The sequence below is a fragment of the Tupaia chinensis genome, unplaced genomic scaffold, assembly GCF_000334495.1.
Source record: "Tupaia chinensis unplaced genomic scaffold, TupChi_1.0 Scaffold000527_1, whole genome shotgun sequence".
Taxonomy (NCBI): domain Eukaryota; kingdom Metazoa; phylum Chordata; class Mammalia; order Scandentia; family Tupaiidae; genus Tupaia; species Tupaia belangeri.
The window spans coordinates 5,600,025-5,620,368 of NW_006160040.1; the positions used below are offsets into that span (position 1 = coordinate 5,600,025).

Consider the following 20,344-nt stretch of genomic DNA (forward strand, 5'->3'; position numbering starts at 1 on the left):
ACACACACACACACACACACACATATGTATGTGTACACTCCCACCCACACACACCCACACACACAGAGTCAATAATTCTGGCTCAGCTGCAATGATACAGGCAGTAGGGTGCTGCTGTGCAATACTGGTGACATATGGGAAGGCCACAGGTTCATATTCTGAATTGACTTGAACATGCAAGGAACACCCAGGACTTGTCTGTGATCCCGGCTGGCTAGAAGACTGGTAGGGATTGAGGAGTGGTGTGGCCCTGTCAGGGATGCCTGTCTTTTTCTTTCTCTCTCAGAAAATAAATAAACTTAAAAAAAAAAAAAAAAAAGAGAGAGAGCGAGAGAGAGTGAGTTATATAAAATAAATAAAATCAATCCCATTTTAAGTAGTACTACCAACTCACAAAGACTCAAATTATAAGTTGAATTTGGTAAATTAAAAATATAAGATTCTTAATTTTATAAAAAGTTCAACCTCAGGAATCATTTATTTTTAAAATAACTCAAGCATTTAGCACAGGATTTAATTTACATATACCTTTTTATTCTATACTCATCTAGTTTAGGAAAACAAAACAAAAGATTAATGCACATCTTCATGAAGCTATACAAAGAAAAAATTATTAATATCATTTCATAAAAGAAGGTTGCCAACATACATTATTCAGTATATAGTGCTGGTTCAAAGCATGTGAATAAAGGAACTATAGCTGAGCAGGTCGGTGGAGATCAAAGAACCTCCAAATACATTTCCCCCCTCTTTTCTCTTGAGATAAAGTTATATGTTTCACTAATTAAAATATCTCTGATAAATCTACATTTAAAGTTTTTCACTAAGTATATTAACTCAGTGGATATTCTTTACCCATTAGTTTACTTGTTCAACAACAGAAATTGAGTCCTACAATTTCCTTAACACTATGGTAGGTAGCAATTTGGATTTATGACTACAGATCAGTTCCTGCCTTCAAAGGGCTTATGCATTTAACTGCATTTTATCCAAGTGATAGTGACTGTCTAACTAGCTAAATTTTAGTTCATTGTTTATGAAAAGATTATGAATTGATTCTCAAAAATAAAATCTATACTAATTTAAAAAAACACTTTACTAGTCTTATCGCCTGTATGAAGTTTCCCCAGAACATAAGCAAAACCATTGTTTTGAAAAGTTATAAAGTTAGCATAATCTTTCAATAGCAGTTTTTACTATGAAAATTGACTAATCCTCCAACAAGGAAATCAAAGGTTACTATCTACTGTGATAAAATCAAGCACTTAGAAAAGATATTTTAGATCTCTCCTAAAATAAAGCAACATATATATAGTCTTAAACAATATTACAACTGAATAATCAAAGTAGCTCAGACTTTATTTTGGATTTCTGTTATCTATAAATTTTTTAATAAAAAAGGTCAGTATTTTGTGGATTTTGATTTTGCATTACCTTAATTTAACATTCTACTTATTTATTATATCATTTCTTCATCATATTTATACAATACCTCATATGCTCATATCTATGCATAGGTATTAACTATCATATCTAACTACTACATCTGCAGTTAGTAAAAATCCTCACTAGTTGAGACACATTGCTCAGTTTCTGCCAAAGCGAAAACCAATATGAATTAGCCATTCTAAAGTGCCAAGGAAAATCCTGAAGACATTTTCACTGTATTTTACACTGAAATATTTTCATCACTTATAAATTAAAATATTTAAATTTTCTTAAAAAGCATATTGAAACATCTTCACTGAATTTTTACATAGTGAAGCTTACCTAGTGGAGTAAATGAATATTATTTCCATTTACATATAAGGAAACCAAGGCACAGAGGTGTCCATTTTGTAAATTGCAAGGTCATCTCCTAAACAAGCAACTAATCCTATACCATCAACTTATATTGATATTTGCACCACTTCCAAGAGCCATAAAACAATTACTGCACCTTAACACTGCCTCTGCAATGCCTATGTACAATTGTGTTTCATCAAAGAGTTAACAAGCTTAAACAAGGAAAGATGGACTATTATAAAAAGAAAACACTTATTTTTGGTAGTGAATCATTTATTTTTAAACATCAGATGGAAAGTTTTTAACATAGTAAGGTAACCAACAGTTGTTTATGTTTTAAAAACTGTATTTTGCCCTTCAGATATATAATTCTTGTAGATATAAGTTAGAAAAATAAGAAAAAATTCTCTAAGGAGGAATTAAATGCATGATATTGCAAAAAAACTGATTAAAAACAAAATTCAAATATATAAGAGAATGATGATAGGGCAGTTAAAACCCCACCTTAAATTAAAATCCTTTCATTCAACAGAAGCCTATGATTAGTAGTCAAATATTGTGCTGCTAAGAAAATAAATGAAAACTTTTCTTACTCAAAACTTGAGAAATTTTCTATCAAATACTTTATCCAAATATTCTATAAAAATAAAAATACTCTTTCTAGCCCAAACTTAACACATAAGGATTTGTCCCTGGGAGTTGGAACCGAGACCACATTTGTAACTATTTCATAGGGCTATCAACAATTAGAAAAAATAGTTACCTGCCACATAAACTCAAATCAAAAACATTAGACAAACTGAATAACCACTAACTCGCATCAATTACTGAACAGAAATAAGACTTAGCTGATACGTGACTCTAACATCCAAGAAAAAAATTAAAATAGAATTCAAGGCACACCTTATAGAGAAAAGGACAGGATTTAGAATGTGTCGTATTCAAGTCCTAGCCTAGCTGAGGATTAACTAATTAACAGGTTACAGGGCGGATCGTGAACGTTCAGGTCGGATGTGCTTTCTTTCATCAGGATTCCAGTTCATCATCCGCAAGTGTAAGAAGGTGCCAGAGTACCGAAGCTAGGGGGCATGCTGTAGCAAGGGGAAAAGAAAAATGGGAAAGGTGCAATGGATGCTGCATAGTTGAATAATTATCCGGGTGCACAATGGGCGAGTCCCGCCGACATCACAGCAGCGTGAGCGGCTCCCTAAGTCTGCCGGAGACAGCCCCCCATTAACAGGCATCTCCAGAGACGCGGCCGCTTCGCCTCCTCTTATACGAAAAAAGGGATGCCTGCACTCGATTTACCGTTAAGCCTGGAGACTCAGACGCGCGGCGCAAACACGCAAACGCACAAGCTGTCTTAACAGAGCCTCCCGCACGCGGAGTGGGCAGCGGCTAGTCCGCCCCGAGGTTGCAGCCTCCGCCAGAGCGAGGGGGCACCGGGCGGGCCCTGGTGCGGGCGGGCAGCGGTGTCCTGGCGATCGCACCTCAGGTGAGACCCGCAGTCTCTCCGCCCAGGGCAGCCTCGGGGCGGCCACGGTAACCCAGATCCCCGCGCGCCCGCAGCGGTCCCCCTCGGCACCCAGCACGGCGGGCGGGTGGGCGGCGGGAGCTCGGGAACCCCGCGAATGGGGGCGGGGGCCGTCGCGGGGGAGGCGCGCCCATCCATCAGCGTAACGTCCTCCTCTTTGCTCGGGGGGGGGCCGCCGGTCCCCCTCAGCTCCCAGGATTCCACTTAGAGCCCCCAGGAGCACCAGACTCCGGGGTGGAGCCCGCTCCGGGCAGCGGCCGAGGCGCACCGCCACGGGGAACGCCGCCTGGCGTGCCCGCCGGTCGCCGGACCCACCGTGTGCTCGACGCGCGAGCGAACAACACCGCGAGCCGCCTCTGCCCCCCGCGCGCCCCCTCCCCGCGCGCGACGCTCCACAACCGGGCGCGGGGACCCACTCCAGAAGCAGGGGGGACCGCGGCACTCTGTCCGCCTAATCTCCCATCCTTCTCCCTCGGGAGCTATTCCTGGTCAGTCACAGGTCTTCGAATTTAAGGTTCTCACTTTCCTCTTCAGCCTGCAGTGCCTAGGTGCGGCGGAGGTGGGAAACTCAGCCTCCGCCCACTCGCCCATTAACGGGGGCGAAGCTCGCTCTTCCCCCCTTTCCTGAGGCTCTGTGGTATTACCCAATCCTCAGTTTGGGGGAGGGGGACGGAGAGAACGATGCTTGGCTGGGGATTGAGGGGCAGTGATAGCCAATTGAATGAACCATCCACTCGGGGGCGGGGGCAAAGAGCAGCCAGCCCCTGCCCCGCCCACTTGCTCTAAACTACATTTCCCATAGTGCCTATTCGAACTTCCCGTCGCGCTGGACGCCGGGAGTGTAGGACCTTGCAGCCTGGAGACTTAGTTCGGAGCTCCTAGTCTTTAACCAACTAGGTCCTGGAAGTTGTAAGCTATTATAACTCTTTCTGTTTCCTTAGATAAATGTTTCCAAATTCTAATCTATATTGTGGTTATTCTAATAATTAGTTTATTATTTCAAAAATGTTATAACTTATTTCTAACCCAAGAGGACAAGAATGTGTTTCAGGGCAATCTGTCAGGACCTTGGAGCCGCTTCTTCTTCCGCCCAGGCCTGGTCTCCGCAGAGGATTTGTTGCCGTAATGTCGGCTGCGATTGCAGCTCTGGCTGCTTCCTATGGCTCGGGATCAGGGTCCGAGTCGGATTCGGACAGTGAGGGTGGACGGTGTTCGCTGCCAGCCGCCGACTCTCTCATGCACTTGACTAAGTCGCCTTCAGCCAAGCCCTCTCTGGCAGTGGCTGTGGACTCGGCTCCGGAGGTGGCAGTTAAGGTAAGCGCTTGGACCACTGGTGTGGTGCAGAAATTGTTGGCTTCTGCTCCGAAACCACCCCTCCGCTAGTTAGGACCCACGTTAACTCGTTCTCAGTGCTAGGAGATAAATTGCTAACGCTTGGATCTCTTCTTTCTACAATGGGAGACTTGGTACTTTGGGACCGCCCTCCACTGCTCCCTTCCCTTGCCTCCCGCCCTCAGACAGAGCTTGGAAGAGGGCGTGAAATTAGAATTTAGGATTCGGAACGTGGCCTGGATAGAGCAAGTGTAATCTCAGAACATAAGTGAAACTGGGTTAGGACTTCCCAAACTAGAGTATGTTCCATCACGCAAAATAAGCACTGGGTCGACCGTCTTTGTTTTGTTTTTGAATTAATAACTTGATTCTGTTCCTGGCTCCACCACCTGTGTAAACTTGGACAGGTTATGTGACTTCCTGTCTCCTCCCTTGCAGATGGAGATAGGTTTGAAAGGAACTACCTGTATAAAAGGATTAGAGTGAAGATTGAGTGAAATTATGCAAATAAAGTTTATAGCACAGAGTCTGGTATCTAGTTGAGAGTGCAATAAATGAATGTTAGCTATTGGGGTTATATATTTTAATACAGTGAGGAAAAGGCCTTGGCTTTAAGAGACTTCATTATCCCATTGAAGGAAGGTAATAAGTAAAGTGAGAAATTGGGTTATATAACTAGTTTAACAGATTACTGAGCACATGTTATTTGCCAGAAACTCTTCTATGGGTTGAAGATAGGCCAACAAGGTGGACTTGTTTGCCATCATGATGCAGATATTCTAGTAGAAGAGGCAGACCAAATGAAGTGGTTACAGACTGGATTACGTACTGTGAAGGAAAAAAAATAGGGAATAAGGTAGGAATATAATTTCAATAGATTGCTCAAGGAAATCCTCTCTGAAAAGGTAGCTTTGAAAAATGAGAAGCCAGCCCTTTTTAAACTGTAGCAAGAGCTTCCAGGCAAAAGTGATGGGCAAACCTGAGAAGGGTGTGCCTGTACAGCAGATTCAAGGAAACCCAGCCTTGGCTGTATGTGCTAGTAAGACCCTGTGCTCCCCGGGCTGCGACCACATGGGAGGCCCACATTTCATTCCTAGCGCAGTGGAAAGGCTGGACATGGTGGTGTGACCTGTAATCTCAGTGAGTTCAGTAAGTTTGGACAGGAAGATCTGCAATTGGTGGCTGACTTGGGCCCTGTCTAAAAACAGGGCATCATAGCTTCAAAGAAAGGCTTCTATGTTTATAGCCTGGTAAGAGAATCCACCAACTGCAAGCACAGACCCTGTAGAATCAGATGTGAGTGACCAGAAGTTCAAGATTTAGAGAATGAAAGCAGTATACAAAAATTCCTTGGTAAGCTGTTCCCAAGTCTATTGTTATAACTGAAGACGTGTTTCCAAGGCTAGTGCTGTAACTAAAGATGCGTTTTACAGGTTTTCGGTGATCTGTTTATAAATCTTTTTATTAATGGACATCTAGCATGAAGGAATGATTAGAATCCTCCTATAATTATAATAATAAAGTAAAACTCCAAACTTTATGCCCCTCTAACAGTGTACTAAGTCTATCCTTTCCCAGCTTAGCTTTTTGGAGTTCTCTTCTTTTGTCTCAATTTATCCTCATCCCAAAGCAATCCTAGTCTTAGAAAACTACCCTTCTTGAATGAATTCTCTGGCCTTCTAGTTGTCAAGTTCTGCCTTTTGACTTGAATCTCTGCATCAAGACATTGTTAAGTAGTTCTTGAAGCTCTGTCTCCCTTTGCTTCTGCGGGGTATCCTCAGCCTTTTGGTCTTCTGTTCTTCTGCCCTCCCTTACACTGTTGTTTCTCTCTGCCCTTCGTCCTCTTTTGCACGCCACATACCCTCCCATACCTTCCACTGCAGTCTGTGCTTCCGACAACTCACAGTAAGGACGTTAGCACAGGCTCTGGAATTAAGACTCTGGGATTCACATCTGCCCTCAGCACTTACCCATGTGGCAACCTTGGAGAAGTTATGTAAGGATTCTATGCCTAATTTTTTCTTATCCGTAAGGTAGGCATAGCACTAAGTGCCTGTCTTACGGAATTATAAGAATTGTCGTGAGGCATGTGAAACACTCTTAACAGTATCAGGCACATTATAAACACCTATTAAAATTTCACTATCCTTATCATTTCTAGTTCCAACACCTTTTTCTCTTAAGACACAATAAGCATCTCTCCCAGGATGGCTCCTAAATACCTCTAATTTAGGGTGTTAAAAATTTTCTTTTGCCTCAGAATCCACCCTTCCTTTTTTCCCAATTTTCATTCATGACCTCACTAGTCCGAGCCAAGAAGAGATGTTTTTCCTTATTCCTCAGTCCCTGCAGCTACTCATTTAGCTACTCATTTCTGCTTCATATTTCTCTCAACGCCAATGTGGCCCAGCCTTTGTAACTTGCTTATTTTCCCCAGGAATTTTTCTTGACTTTTCTGTCTGTTGTCACTCAGTGATATTTGTCAAATCCCTCTTTCCTCTTCAGCAACCAGTTTAGTTCAGATTCTTATTTTTTCTCTTATGACAGTTGTAGCCAGCCTCCTTACTGATCTTTCTCCTTCCGTCTTCCTTGTCTCCCAATTCCGTACCTACTGTTTTCCTCAAGAGTGCCCCTAGGATGACCTTATTAAATTCAGTTTCATCATGTCACTTCCCTGCCTGAAGACACCATTCTAAGTTTTCTAAGTTCTTTATATAGCATGTGAGGCTTGCCTGTCTCCTGCACCGAACTCTTTTACTAAATCCCAAAAGTCAAATATTCTTTTTTGCGCTCAAGAGTTTGCCTATGGTCCTTGCTGCATGCCTTCCTCCCTGACCCCAAACTCTACTATTCATTGTTCATGTGTCCTTCAGTTTTAGAGTACACATTTTCTCCTGTGCCTGCCTTGCCCTCCCCCTTTTTGTGCTAGAGTGCTCGTACCTTCACTGGAGAGAAGGAGAGAGAGAGAAAGTACCTCATATGGAAAATGGTCATTCCTGCAATCCTTTCTCCATTTCTCCTCCTTTCAGGACTTTGGGCACCCATATTCACTCCCTATGTGTTTGTTAAGCCACCCACCTGGGACTTGAACAGCAGAGTTGGCCATGTGGAGTCCAGCTGCCTAAAGCACCACACCACCCACCCACTAGTCCTATTTTACATGTCAACTGTAACACTTGCCATGGTACCTGATTTGTTAACTTTTTGCTTTCCTCTGGATGCTAAGAGCCTGAGGCCTGGAGACTATTGTGTCCATTTTTATGACTCTGCCCACAGGATTAAGTTACATTTGATAAGAGAATGAAATGAAAGAGTAAAAGAAAAAGAAAGCCTCCTAAAACCATGTACAGAATTTTAGAGCTGGGTGGGCCACAGTAGGGGATGGGTAATAGGGAGTCTCTAGAACTCACTTAGTTCAATCACTAATAACTAAGGAAATCCAATAGGAGAGGTTACATAAGGTGCTGGAAGTCCATTAGAAGCCAGAGCTAGGGGCCAGTAAATGGCATGGTGGTTAAGGTGCTGGACTCTTACGTGGCCAACCACAGTTTGAGTCCTGGACCTGGCAGCTTGAAAATCACTCCGGGCGTGTGTACGCGTGTGGCATGGCCATTTCTCCTGGGGATGTTTCTTATTTTTCTTCTCTCAGTATCTCTCTGGTAAGCACACACGCCCTATGGCAAAACCTAAATTAAAAAAAAAAAAAAAGAAGCAGCAGCAGCAGCAGAGCTGGGCAACCCATCCGGTGAACTGGATCTATGATGAGAGATTAATGAGCATGGTTCACTACTGATTTGGGAACTAATAGTTGCTTTTATAAAGAAAAAGCTTATGTAATGCTTGTAAGTGATTGGTAAACTGGAAAATGACCTTGGGAGGAAGTATGGAGCATGCAATATGTTCATGTGTATTCGACCAGTAGTGTCATGACTAATTGGAAGGATTTCAGTAAAGAATAAATTTATGCAGTGTTTTAATTCATCTTTCTCTGGGCACGAAGGAGGTTGAGTATCTTTTCTTATATGTTATTGGTTACTTGATATTTGTAGATCTTTATAAATGGACTGTCCTTTAATTGTGTGTGTTGCCAAAGCTTTTCCAGTTTGTGCCTTTCTTTTCATTCTCTTTTCCCTGTCTTTTATAAATAGGATTGTTTATTTAGTCCAGTCTTACCAAATTTAGGGATTGTGGTTCCTGTTTCTTTTTTGAGAAATCTTTAACCCAAAGTAATGCAAATATTCTCTTGTATTATCTTTGAAAGTACTACATCTTTGTTTTTCACATTTGTCACTAATACACATGAAGCATTAGTCACATACTTTTGATTATGATGTGAACATTCTTACTATCTCTTCATTTCTTATAGTACAGTTCTTCACATTTTATTTGTCATTGTTGTGCAAGAATGATTTGGCTGTTCTCAGCCACTGTAATTTGATATACAATTTATAATTAATTTGCAAAGTTCTTCTCACCTCCAGGTGGGATTTTACTTGGGATTGCATTTAATCATAGATCACTTTGGAGACAGTATAACTATTCATTTAGGTCTACTTTAGGTTTTTGATTTCTTTCTAAGTTTATAGAAAGGGGAAAATGGAATTAAAATGCAAGTTTATTTTGGTGCAAAAAATATTCAAAATCCATGCATAGTTTTTTTTTCTTAATAAGCTTTTCTTTCTTTTCAATTTGCCGGAGGGCATTTGAGCTTGCAGGAAAAATGCAGAAAGGGAAGGCGAGAAAGCATCCCACACGGGTTGGCCGTGCTGCATTCCCTTCTCCGTCTCTCCCTCCTTTTAAGATTTTGGGCACTTGTGTGTGCACACATGCTTGGTGTGTTTTGTTTTGTTTCGTTTTGTTTTGTGTGTATTTTTTTGTGTGTTTTTTTTTAGAGGTTTTTGCTATAGGGCATGTGCATTCGCCAGAAAGACAGAGAGAAAGCAAGAAATCACCACCACCACCTGCGCTCACCAAACAGATAGACACAGAGAGACCCCCCCCCCCCCCCCCCCCCCCCGGGGGGGGGGTGACCACACTGCAATCCCTTCTCGTTCATTCTCCTCCTGAGATCTTGTGCACACATGCACATGCACCCGGCGTGAGTTTAAGCCACCAGGTCAGGTCCGGGACTTGAACCACAGTCAACTACATGGGATTCCAGCGACATAGCCATTATGCCAACTGCTGGTCCCATGCTTGGTATGTGTTAAAGTGACCAGGTCCAAGACTGGAACAAGGCAGTCAGCCGTGTGGGATCCAGCCATCTTAACTACCAGCCCACAGACTGGCTTTTTTTTTTAACTTAAAGAATACCAGTTTTAGCTTTAATAAATCAAAGAAATGCTAAGGAGCTTTGCTTAAAACTTAAAGCCAGGAAACAGGTTGGGATTCTGTTCAAATAGTAGGTGCATGAACCTATTGTCAGCTCAAGATGGGTCAGAAGTCCTAAAACACATAAAATAAAGCCTACAAGAAAATCAGCAATGTTTTAGTCAAAAGTCATAAAGTGCTATTTCTCCAGTTCAGTCTCATGTACTCAATCTATCTTCTATTGTGGTTCAATCTTCTCAATTAAATTCTGGGATATAATATTTAACTCCAGACTTGTCCCTATGATTAAGTTGGCCATTTTCTTAGTTTTTGAACTCTTATTACTCTGTGTCTGTATTTAATTTTCCTGGTATAGTACTCCCTTGAGAACTTCTTGGAGATCTGGTCTGGTGTTAGTAAATTTTTTCAGGCTTTGTTTATCTGAGGATGTTCTTATCTTTTCTTCCCATATGAAGGATAATCTTGCTGGGTACAGTATTCTGGTTGAAATTGCTTTTCCCTTAACACTTTGAATATATTTTCCCATTCTTTCTTCACTCAAGTAGTTTCTGATGAGAGGTCTGCTGTTAGCCTGATGGGATATCCTTTGTAGGTAACTTGTTTCTTTCTTGCCAATCTAAGTATTTTGTCTTTGTGGTTTTTGTCAGTCTGGCTATAATGTGTCTTAGAGAAGATCTTCTTGGGTTGATTCTATTTGAGGTCCTTTGTATTTCTCTAGGTTTGGAAAGTTTTCTTGCAAGATTTCATGGAATAGATTATCAATGCCCATATGAGTCTCTTCACCTTCTGGGATACCAATTATTTTGATGTTTGGATGTTTGATGGTATCTAGTATTTCTTATATATTATTCTCTCTTTTTTTTGGGCAATTTTCTCAGTCTTTGTGGTGGACTTTTCTAGGCCAGTGATTTATTTATTTATTTATTTTTGGAAAGGCTTTTTGCCATAGGGCACATGTGCTCACCAGAAAGACAGAGAGTCAAAAAGCAAGAAACCACCCCCCGGGGGGATGGCCATGCCACAGTTCATTCTCCTCTTGGGATCTTGGCCATGCATGCACACACACCCAGCGTGAGTTTAAGCCACCGGTCCTAGGACTTGAACTGCGGTCAACTGCAAGGGAGTCCTGCAATGTAGCTATTACGCCAACTGCTGGTCCCATCTACACCAGCGATTCTATCTTCTACATCTGAGATCCAATTTTCTGTGTGATCTAGTCTGCTCTTAATACTTTGAAGGGAGATTTTGACTTCCTGTATTATACCCTTCATCTCTAACAGGTCCATTTGATGCTTTTTTAGAGTGTGTATTTCCTCTTTTAGATCTTGCAAAAAATTTCTTCACTTCCTGGAACTTGTCAACTCCTTTCTCCTGCCTTTCTGCAGTTCATTGTCTCTTTTCTCTTTCATCTCTGTTAGCTTTATCATCATGAATATTCTAAATTCTTTATCAGACATTTCCATGATTTCCATTGAACTGTCTGTGGATGAAGAGGAGTTACTCTTTTCTCTTGGAGGAGAGGTATTTTCTTGCTTTCCCACATTTCTTGTGACTCTGCAGTGATTTCTAGTCATCTGATGGATGGTGAGTTTCTTCCTAATTCTTGAAGTTCAAAAAGTCGGGGGATTGCAAAGGCCAATGTTGGTGCTGGCAAACAGTTGAGGGAGGAAAGATTCTGCAGTGACTATCTGCCGTGATTGTGCGGATTTTTCATGAGAGGATTAATAAACTCAAAAATTTTTTTTAAAAGACCAATACAATAGACCATAAAGCAGTTTACTAGAGACCAAAAAGAAAGGTCATTTCATAAAGATAAAAAGACTCAGTTAACAAAGAGCTATATAAAAATATAAGCTCAAAATATTTAAGCAAAAATTGACAGAACTATAAGGAAAAACATAACAAATGTACAATTATAGTGGGAATTTTTAATATACCTCTCTCAGGAATCGATAGAATAGGCAAAACATGTCAATAGTGATGGAAAAAAAATGTTTAAGCGACAAAATTGTTGGGTTGTTGGAAAAGTCACATTTTTCTCTATGTTTTTCTGTGCAAAATGAGTAATGACTTTTCAATGACCCAATATGTATTTTTTTTTTATTTGAGAGTGAGATTTTTGCTACAGGGGCATGTGCTAACTAGAGAGACAGACAAAAAGTGAGAAATCACCCTCCAGGTGGAATGACCACATCTCAATCCCCTTTTCTCCATTCTCTTCTCAGGATCTTGGGCACACATGCACACATGCCTAGCATGAGTTTTAAGTCATTGGGTCAGGGACTCGAACCACAGTCGACTACATAGTAGTCCAGCAACCTATTATGCCATCTGTTGGTCTCAGTAAACTGTATCTAAAGGTCACTTAGAGCTTAGTGCTCAACTACAAAGAATATTCTTTTTAAGCACATTTTTTTAGAAACTGGCCCTATATTAGACCAGAAATTGACAAATTTTTGTTAAGGGCCAGCGTAGTAAATAGTTTAGGCTGTTCTGGCCACATTGTTGCGGGGCAGAGAGAGCTCTTCAGAAAGTCATGGGAAAAAAATGAGAAAACTGCTTTAAATTCAAAAAATGTTTTGCATTGAAATAAATTCATACTGTAATTTCATTTTTCCGTAAAAACTTCTTGAAGTACCCTTGTATTACATGATTTAAAAAAATTTTTTTAAACAGTCCTTTAAAAATGTAATTATCAGGGTAGCAGATGGCATTGAGGTTAAGGTGCTGGACCCCATATTTCCTGCTGTGCAGTTTGAGTCCCAGATGGACCTGGCAGCTTGAAAATCATGCCAGGTGCCCAACAATCCCAAGAGGAGAATGGAAGATAAAGGATTGTGGGCCATCTCCTTTGAAGGGTGATTTCTCACTTTCCCTCCCTCTCCTTCTCTGACCGGTGAGCGCATGTGCTCTCTAAAAGAAAAACAAACAAACAAAATATAACTGTCAGGCTGGCCTTGGGGCTGGGCTGATGGTTAAAGGAGCTGGATCCCACATAGCTGACATTAGTTCAAGTCCCTGGTGGCTTGAAAAACACACTGGGTGCTTGTGCGTGTGAATACCAACAGGATGGAGAAAGGGAAAAGGAGACCATAGTGTGATCATGCCTCACTGAGGTCAGTGCTTTCTCCCTTTTCCTCTCGCTTTCTCTCTGGCAATCACACGTATCCTCCAGCAATTAAAAAGAAGTAGATGTAGGGACCAACAGTTAGCGTAATGGCTATGTCGCTGGACTCCCATGTAGTCAACCGTGGTTTGAATCCCGGACCCAGTGACTTGAACTCATGCCGGGCACGTGTGAGTGCATGCCCAAAATCCCAACAGGAGAACAGAGGAGAAGGGATTATGGCGTGGCCATCCCCCCTGGGGGGTGATTTCTCGCTTTCTGTCTTTCTGTCTCTGTCTCTCTAGTGAGCACACGTGCCCTGTAGCAAAAAACTAAAAAAAAAAAAAAAAAAAAAGTAAATAGTAAATGTAATTCTTAGCTTGTTGATAGAAAAAACAGATTGTGTTTTAGGTTTGGCCCACAGAGTGTAATTTGTCAACCCCTATACTAGGCCTTAAAATATAAGTCTTCACAAATTTTTAATTATATTACCACATTCCCCAACCATAATGTAATTAAGCTAGAAACCACCTACAAAAAGATAACTATAAAGTTCTCATCTTTGAAAATTATAAAATTGTACTTCTAAGTAACCCATGGGCCAGAGGGAAACATAATAGAAAATATTGGCTTGCTTAAAGTCATGACACATTTTTGCGAAGAAAAATAAACTAAAAAATATGTCACGTCTTTTCCAACGACCCAGTATTTTGAAATGAATGATAAGGGAAATAATACCCTTTCAGACTTTTGAAATACAGCTATGATGGTAATTTTTTAAAGTATAATCTTTAAATACATGCACTAGAAAAGAAGAAAGGTAGAAAATTAATATGTTAGTAGGAATCTAGTCTTTTGGCATATTTTTCATTCCATTGTTTCTCTGCTCTCAGTCATATGTTTGTACTGTTTCTTTCTCTTTTTTTTAGAATTATTTAATTTAATTTAATTTATTTATTTTAATTTGACCAAAGAGAGATACACACACAGGGATAAAGAGAGGGAAAATGAGAAAGCAAACCACCAGGTCCAGGACTTGAACCAAGGTCAGCCATGTAGGAGTGTCCAGAGCCCCAACTACCACGCCACCTGCTGGTCCTCAATTATACACTATTTCTGTTCTTTAAGTGGTTACACCTAGAAATTAAAAAATGTCTTAATTAATCAATATCATTACCTTCTGCTCAACAATGCTGTAAAAAGCTTAGAACCCTTAAATTTTATTCCTGTCTCCCCAACCCTTTAGCTGTCATTCTCTCTCTCTCTCCTCTCTCTTCTCTCTCTCTCACGCGCACACACACACACACACACACACTCACACATACACACACATTCTCTCTCTCTTTCTCTGAAAAGATGGTGAATGATGATGATTCTTACATCTCATATGCAAGAAATCATTTTCTGTTTTAGTGTATCCTTTAAAGTGTTTTTTATTGAGACTGGCGGGAAATGTCTTTCAGTTTCTTTGTCTTTAAAGTGTTTATATTTAGCCCACTGTCTTGAAGGATATTTTCACTGGATTTAGTTTGCTTGGCTGACAGTTTTCTTGCAGCACTTTTAAGATATTCTACCATCCTCTGATTTTCATTGTTACTGTTAACAGATCAGCTGTCAGCGTGGTTGTTTTTCTTTGAAAGTGATTTCCTTTTTTCTTTGACAACTCCCCTCCCTTTTATCTGCAATATCATTTTATTCATTAATTTTATTTATACATGCATAGATTTCTTTTCATGCTACCAGAATTTGTTGTTTCTTTAATTAAGGATTAATCGGGTTAGATTGTAGATCTTTCAGCATTTCTGGAAAGTTCTGTTATTATCTCTTTACATATTATTATACTCTCATTCTCTTTCCTCTTATTCTAGAACTCAAGTTGAACATATTTGTGTCCTCTAATGTATGGCATGATTGAATATCTTCTGTTTAAAGTTTTATTTTAATGCAGCATTGTCAGATTTTGCATTTTAGATATCATGTGATGATCCCTATTGGGTTGCAAGAGTAGCCTAATAATTAACTTTAAAGTTAAAAGAAAAAAAGAAAATCTGGGGGTCTAGAAGTTAGCGTAATGGCTATGTCACTGAACTCCCATGTAGTTGACTGTGGTTTGAGTCCTGGACCCGGTGGCTTAAACTCACTCCAGGCTCATGTGCGTGCGTGCCCAAGATCCCGAGAGGAGAATGGAGAAGAAGGGATTGTGGTGTGGCCATCCCCCCCGGGGGGTGATTTCTCGCTTTCTGTCTCTGTCTCTCTCTTGTCTTTCTGGTGAGTGCACACGCCCTGTAGCAAAAACCTCTCCAAAAAAAAAAAAAGAAAGAAAGAAAGAAAAATCTGAATGTGCTTTGTCTCATTTCATTCAATGACTATTACTCTCTCCCAGTGTGTTCTATGCTTTAGCATAGCCAACTTGAGTGAAAGGAGCATTCTGCCTTTCAAGGACATTTTTTAGTTTCTTGGGTGGTATTATATTTGTGAGCTTCAAGTAGATCACTGTTTTCCCTGCATCTGCTAAGGGTCAAACTCAAAGGATATCTTTATCTGTATTTCGTCCTTTTATCCCATCCACCTAAACTCCCATTTTAAGAAGTTTCTCAGGACTAGCAGTTGGCATAATGGCTATGTCTCTGGACTCCCATGTAGTCAACCATGGTTCGAGCCACGGACCTGATGGCTTAAACTCACACCAGGTGTGTGTGAGTGCGCACCCAAGATCCCAAGAGGAGAATGGAGGAGAAGGGATTGTAGTGTTGCTATTCCCCATGGGGGGTGATTTCTCGCTTCCTGTCTCTCTCTGTCTCTGTCTTTCCGGCAAGCGCACGTGCCCTATAGCAAAAACCTTTCAAAAAAAAGAAGTTTGTCATTTCCGCTTTCAGGAGTAGGAGAATTATGCTATAAATTCAAGAGTGTGGATGTGAGCAGCGGTTGACTGAAGTTGGATTGGATCATAGCAACAAGACCCTATTGGGAGTGCTGCCTCTGTCTCTTTCAGAAAACATAAATTTTTAAAAAGAACAAAACTATGCTATAAATTGATAGGTACTTTATGATGACTAATACTTGGGATGTGCTTTATAGTTTACATGGTGTTTTCATGTTTGTTTTCTCATTTGTCCACAGGAAGAAATGTGAAAAGGACTAAAAAGTGAATGTTAGTTTTTTTCTCAAATTACTTTGAATCAACAAAAGATAACTGTTTAAACTTATTTGACCAATAAGGGGCCCTTCACTTACTGCTCTTTAATTTTTATGGATAGCTGAAACTGAATAGAAATCCTTTGTAATTCTGTAGCAATTCCAGTTTCTATGCCTAAATGGTATTGAACTCATGGACATTGAAACAAGGTTGTGGGACTGTCCATGTTTTTTTCCTAATTAAATGTAAAATTAACAACTTTGTTTTCTGAAGGGTTGTTCAGTTCTATGATTTTAGCTAGAGCTAGAGACTGAGGCCTATTTATATTTTTTTAATTAATTGTCATTGTTGCTTATATAGAATATTTTTTTACATTGCACTTCTCATTTAAACGTTGATATCTCATGGTACTGTATTCAAAATAATTCAAAGTTATATATTTTTTTCTTCTCTCTCTCTCTCTCTCTCTCTTTAAATTTTGCCATAGGGCAGAATTGCTCACCAGAGAGAGACAGAGAGAAAGAAAGTAAGAAATTGCCTTCCAGAGGAGATAACCATGCCACACTCCCTTCTCTATTCTCCTTTTGGGATTTGGGGCACACATACACATGTGCTCGGCATGATTTTGAAGCTGCTGGGTCTGGTACTCAAACTGTGGTGCGCCAAGTGGGAGTTCAACAACTTAACTACCACACAACCTGCTCGCCCCCCAAATTGTAATATTTTAAATACCTGTAATTGGAGAAATTGGTAACTAGTGTTATGAAGTGATTCTCTCAGTTAATGATATAAATCCACTGGGGAGGTATGAATATGGCTAAGCCTCTTGTTGCTTTAGCAGTTTATCACTAGGAGTTGAATACTAAGGGGAGGAAGCATGTAATTTCCTCTTTCTGCAGTTTTAAAAGTTATATGTAACTTCTTAAACTTAAGGGATTGAGTTTGCTGTTTGGTTCCAGGCAAGATACTATCACTGATCAGTAAAGATTCTACTCTGTGTTATCAGGTGATATATATTTGTTGTTTTAGGAGGCCCAGAATTTGAACCCCATTCTTTAATAAGAGTCTTAATATAAAGAGCATCCCTGTTTACCATCCACCCTCAGAACCCAAAAACCCAGATTCTCATTTTTCCAGTTCCTATAATTAAGGCTTGACATTATAACTTGAGTTCAGCTAAACAGATGCACCCACCTGAGCTTTCTAATCTGAAACTAACACATAAAGAAACAGAAAGAAGTGTTGTGGTGGTTCTCTTGTTGATCGCTGGAGGCCATTTGCCCTTGCCAGAGAGAGAAGGAGAGGGAAGCGGAATCCCCCTCCATAGAGCATAGTCACACCAAAATCTCTTTTCCTTTCTCCATCCTATGACGATTTGGGACATACATGTACATGTACCTGTTTTTCAAGCTGCAGGGTCTAAGATTCAGACCATGGTCAGCCATGTGGGATCCTGTCCCCTTAATCACTAGGCTGTGGGGTCAACTCAAAAAGATTTTAAATGGCAATGGTAGCTAACATTTTCTAATTTCGCAGGCCAGTAGTTCCAGTGACAGCCATAGCAGTTATGGTGTGCAGTATGATAAATAGTTGTCCTCCCTGGATTGGTTCTATGATGTGACTGATTTTGAATGGTGTTTCTATCTGTATACCCACTCTTTATTTCTACCTATTTCTCAAAGCTCATTTTCCACTCTTCCTGGCATTTCTAAGAGAAAATCTTAAGGATGCAATACTATCTAATCAGTGCATGAGGCTTTCTGTTACTTGCATCCAAGTCATCTGAGTGATACACCTACTTACTCTGACAACAGTTTCGTTTGTTGCTCATTGGATTTCTGTGACATTGTTCACTATGGTTAAACTCTTCCCTTTCTCAGTCATTTTGTTAGCACCTTGGATAAGTGACCTACTCCTGCTAATATTTACCTTAGAGCACAGAAGTGCTCTAATGTGTCATATAATATGAAATAACACGTCTGCTCTGGTGCCAGCTCATCAATGTTGTTGAGTTCCTTTTTTATATATTACTTACCTTCTTCTAGCAGACTGTTTCATTTCTTCATCATATGGGTTATTGTCTTCTCCCTCACTAGAATCTAAACATTCATGAGGGTGGGTATCTTTGTCTGTGAGTCTGGAACAGTGTCTGGCACATAGTAGGAGCAGCACCTATTACTTGTTGAATGAGAAGTGAATGCAAAGTTGCTGTGCTTTATGAAGATGACTGTACCTAACTGCACAAAGAAGATGAAAAGATCAGTTATGACTCCCAGCGTCTCTAGATATCTATCGCCCATTTATCTTTGTCATCTGTTTCATGTCAGGGAGACTGCCTCTCTTCCAGTGGCTAATCTTCCAGCTGTGTCGAGAGTCTCTCCCCTCCTACCTCTTCCAGGAGAACTATACCTTTGATTATCTCCATTCTGGACATGTGTTTTCCTTTGTTGTCTCTTTTTCTCTATCCTGTGACTAATTGTATCTTTGGCTTAGTGTTGTCTTAAGGAAGAAGAAAAATAAACCTAATTTTGTCTTTCAATCTGGCACCCCATCTCTTCTTTTTTAATCAACAAATGGTGAAAGTTATTATTGTCTTATTTTCTAAATCCTCATTTACACCTCTGCTCTTTGCAGCTGGCTTTCCATACTCTGTCTCACTACCAAATTCACTCTGGCAAAGGTTTTTGGTGGGGTAACTGCCAAATCCAATGAATTGTGAAGTCAGCCTTATCCTACTTAATTTCTCTAAAGATTTGGCTTTTCTTTCTTTAATTTCATTTAACAGCTATTTATTGAACACATGCTGAATGCCCTGCATTCTCCAGGCAGTGAGGATGTTTACATTTTTGTAAGTAAAAGTCACATGCAACAAATTACATATCACAAATACTATCAAGAATACAGTATTTCTTAAGATTGTGGCCTGCCTGGGGCCAGCCGGTAGTGTGGTGGTTGGAGTGCTGGACTCCCAGATGGCTGACTAAAGTTTGTGTCCTAGACCTGGTGGCTTGCTTTCCCACTCATCCTCTCTTTGTGTCTCTGGTGAGCACCTGTACCCTATAGAAAAAATTTAGAAATAATAATAAATAAAATAAATAATTTTTAAATGATTGTGGCCCCTCACCCCGAAAAAAGGCATTTTCTTGACATAGGAGCGAGGGTGGTACCGAAATAACTTCATATTTTATCAGATAATAAAGGGAACATCTAAGATATAAAGCAGTAAAATTACCAATGGCACAGAAAGCATCAAAGTTGCTGTTTTTAAAAATTACCAATGAGTCTGATATGACAAAAGTGGGGGTGTATTAAGCCATATAAGGATGTGCTACAATTGATCATGGAAGATGTGGTAAAACCCTGAATTAGGATCATGGTGGCTGGGATATGGAGAAGAAAGGACAGAGGTGGAATTGCAAGAGAAATATTTAGAGGTAGAATCAGTGATGCTCAGTGCCTGATTCCTTAGTGAAGATGAAGTCATGGGGGCAAGATGTTCTCTTTTGGACATAGCAGTGTTTGATGCTCTGGAACATCAAGTGATAAAATTCTGTAGGCAGTTGGATATATGGATCCAGAGGCCAGGAGTGTGCTGAAAATTGGCAGTGAAGATCAAAGTCATGAGAAGGATAAGATAAAGATATGGACAGTTTTGAAACTAGAGAGGAGGGAAGCACAAGTGTATCATACAGGATATGCTGTATCTTAGAGTAAAGGGGCTGTGTAAGGTGTTTTAAGCACTGTACAATTTTAGAACAATTACTGCATGGCTATGTTACTATTTTTCTTGTCAATGTTCTAGTCTTTGGTTATTAGCTGATCTGATTCTAAACACATCATCTATCTGTTGCATTGATTTATCTCCAGTATCACTATCAACTTCATTAAATCCCATCTGTTTGCAAAATCTGCGATGTTATTTCCATTGCCTTTGCAGTGTGTTGACAGATGTATCCTACCATCAGAAAGAGCCCAAAAGAATAAAGATGATATGATAGGGGTAGTTCTAGGAGTTCACTGTGTATTCGTGCATACAAAATTCACCTTGTGCACCTTACATTTTAGTGAAGGAAGGTAGATAAACAAATGTGAATGTCATATGAAGATAAATGTAATAGCA

General features: G+C 40.2%; 1 protein-coding gene across 1 annotated transcript in view; it reads left to right on the plus strand.

The window, feature by feature from the left end:
• Positions 1–4,171: 4,171 nt before the first annotated feature.
• Positions 4,172–20,344, plus strand: part of CDC40 (cell division cycle 40) — a 58,242-nt gene continuing 42,069 nt past the window's right edge. Inside the window, exon 1 of the mRNA XM_006156989.3 lies at positions 4,172–4,633. Coding sequence (XP_006157051.1) covers positions 4,445–4,633 — 189 coding nt within the window. The 5' untranslated portion in view covers positions 4,172–4,444. The remainder of the gene's footprint in view (positions 4,634–20,344) is intronic.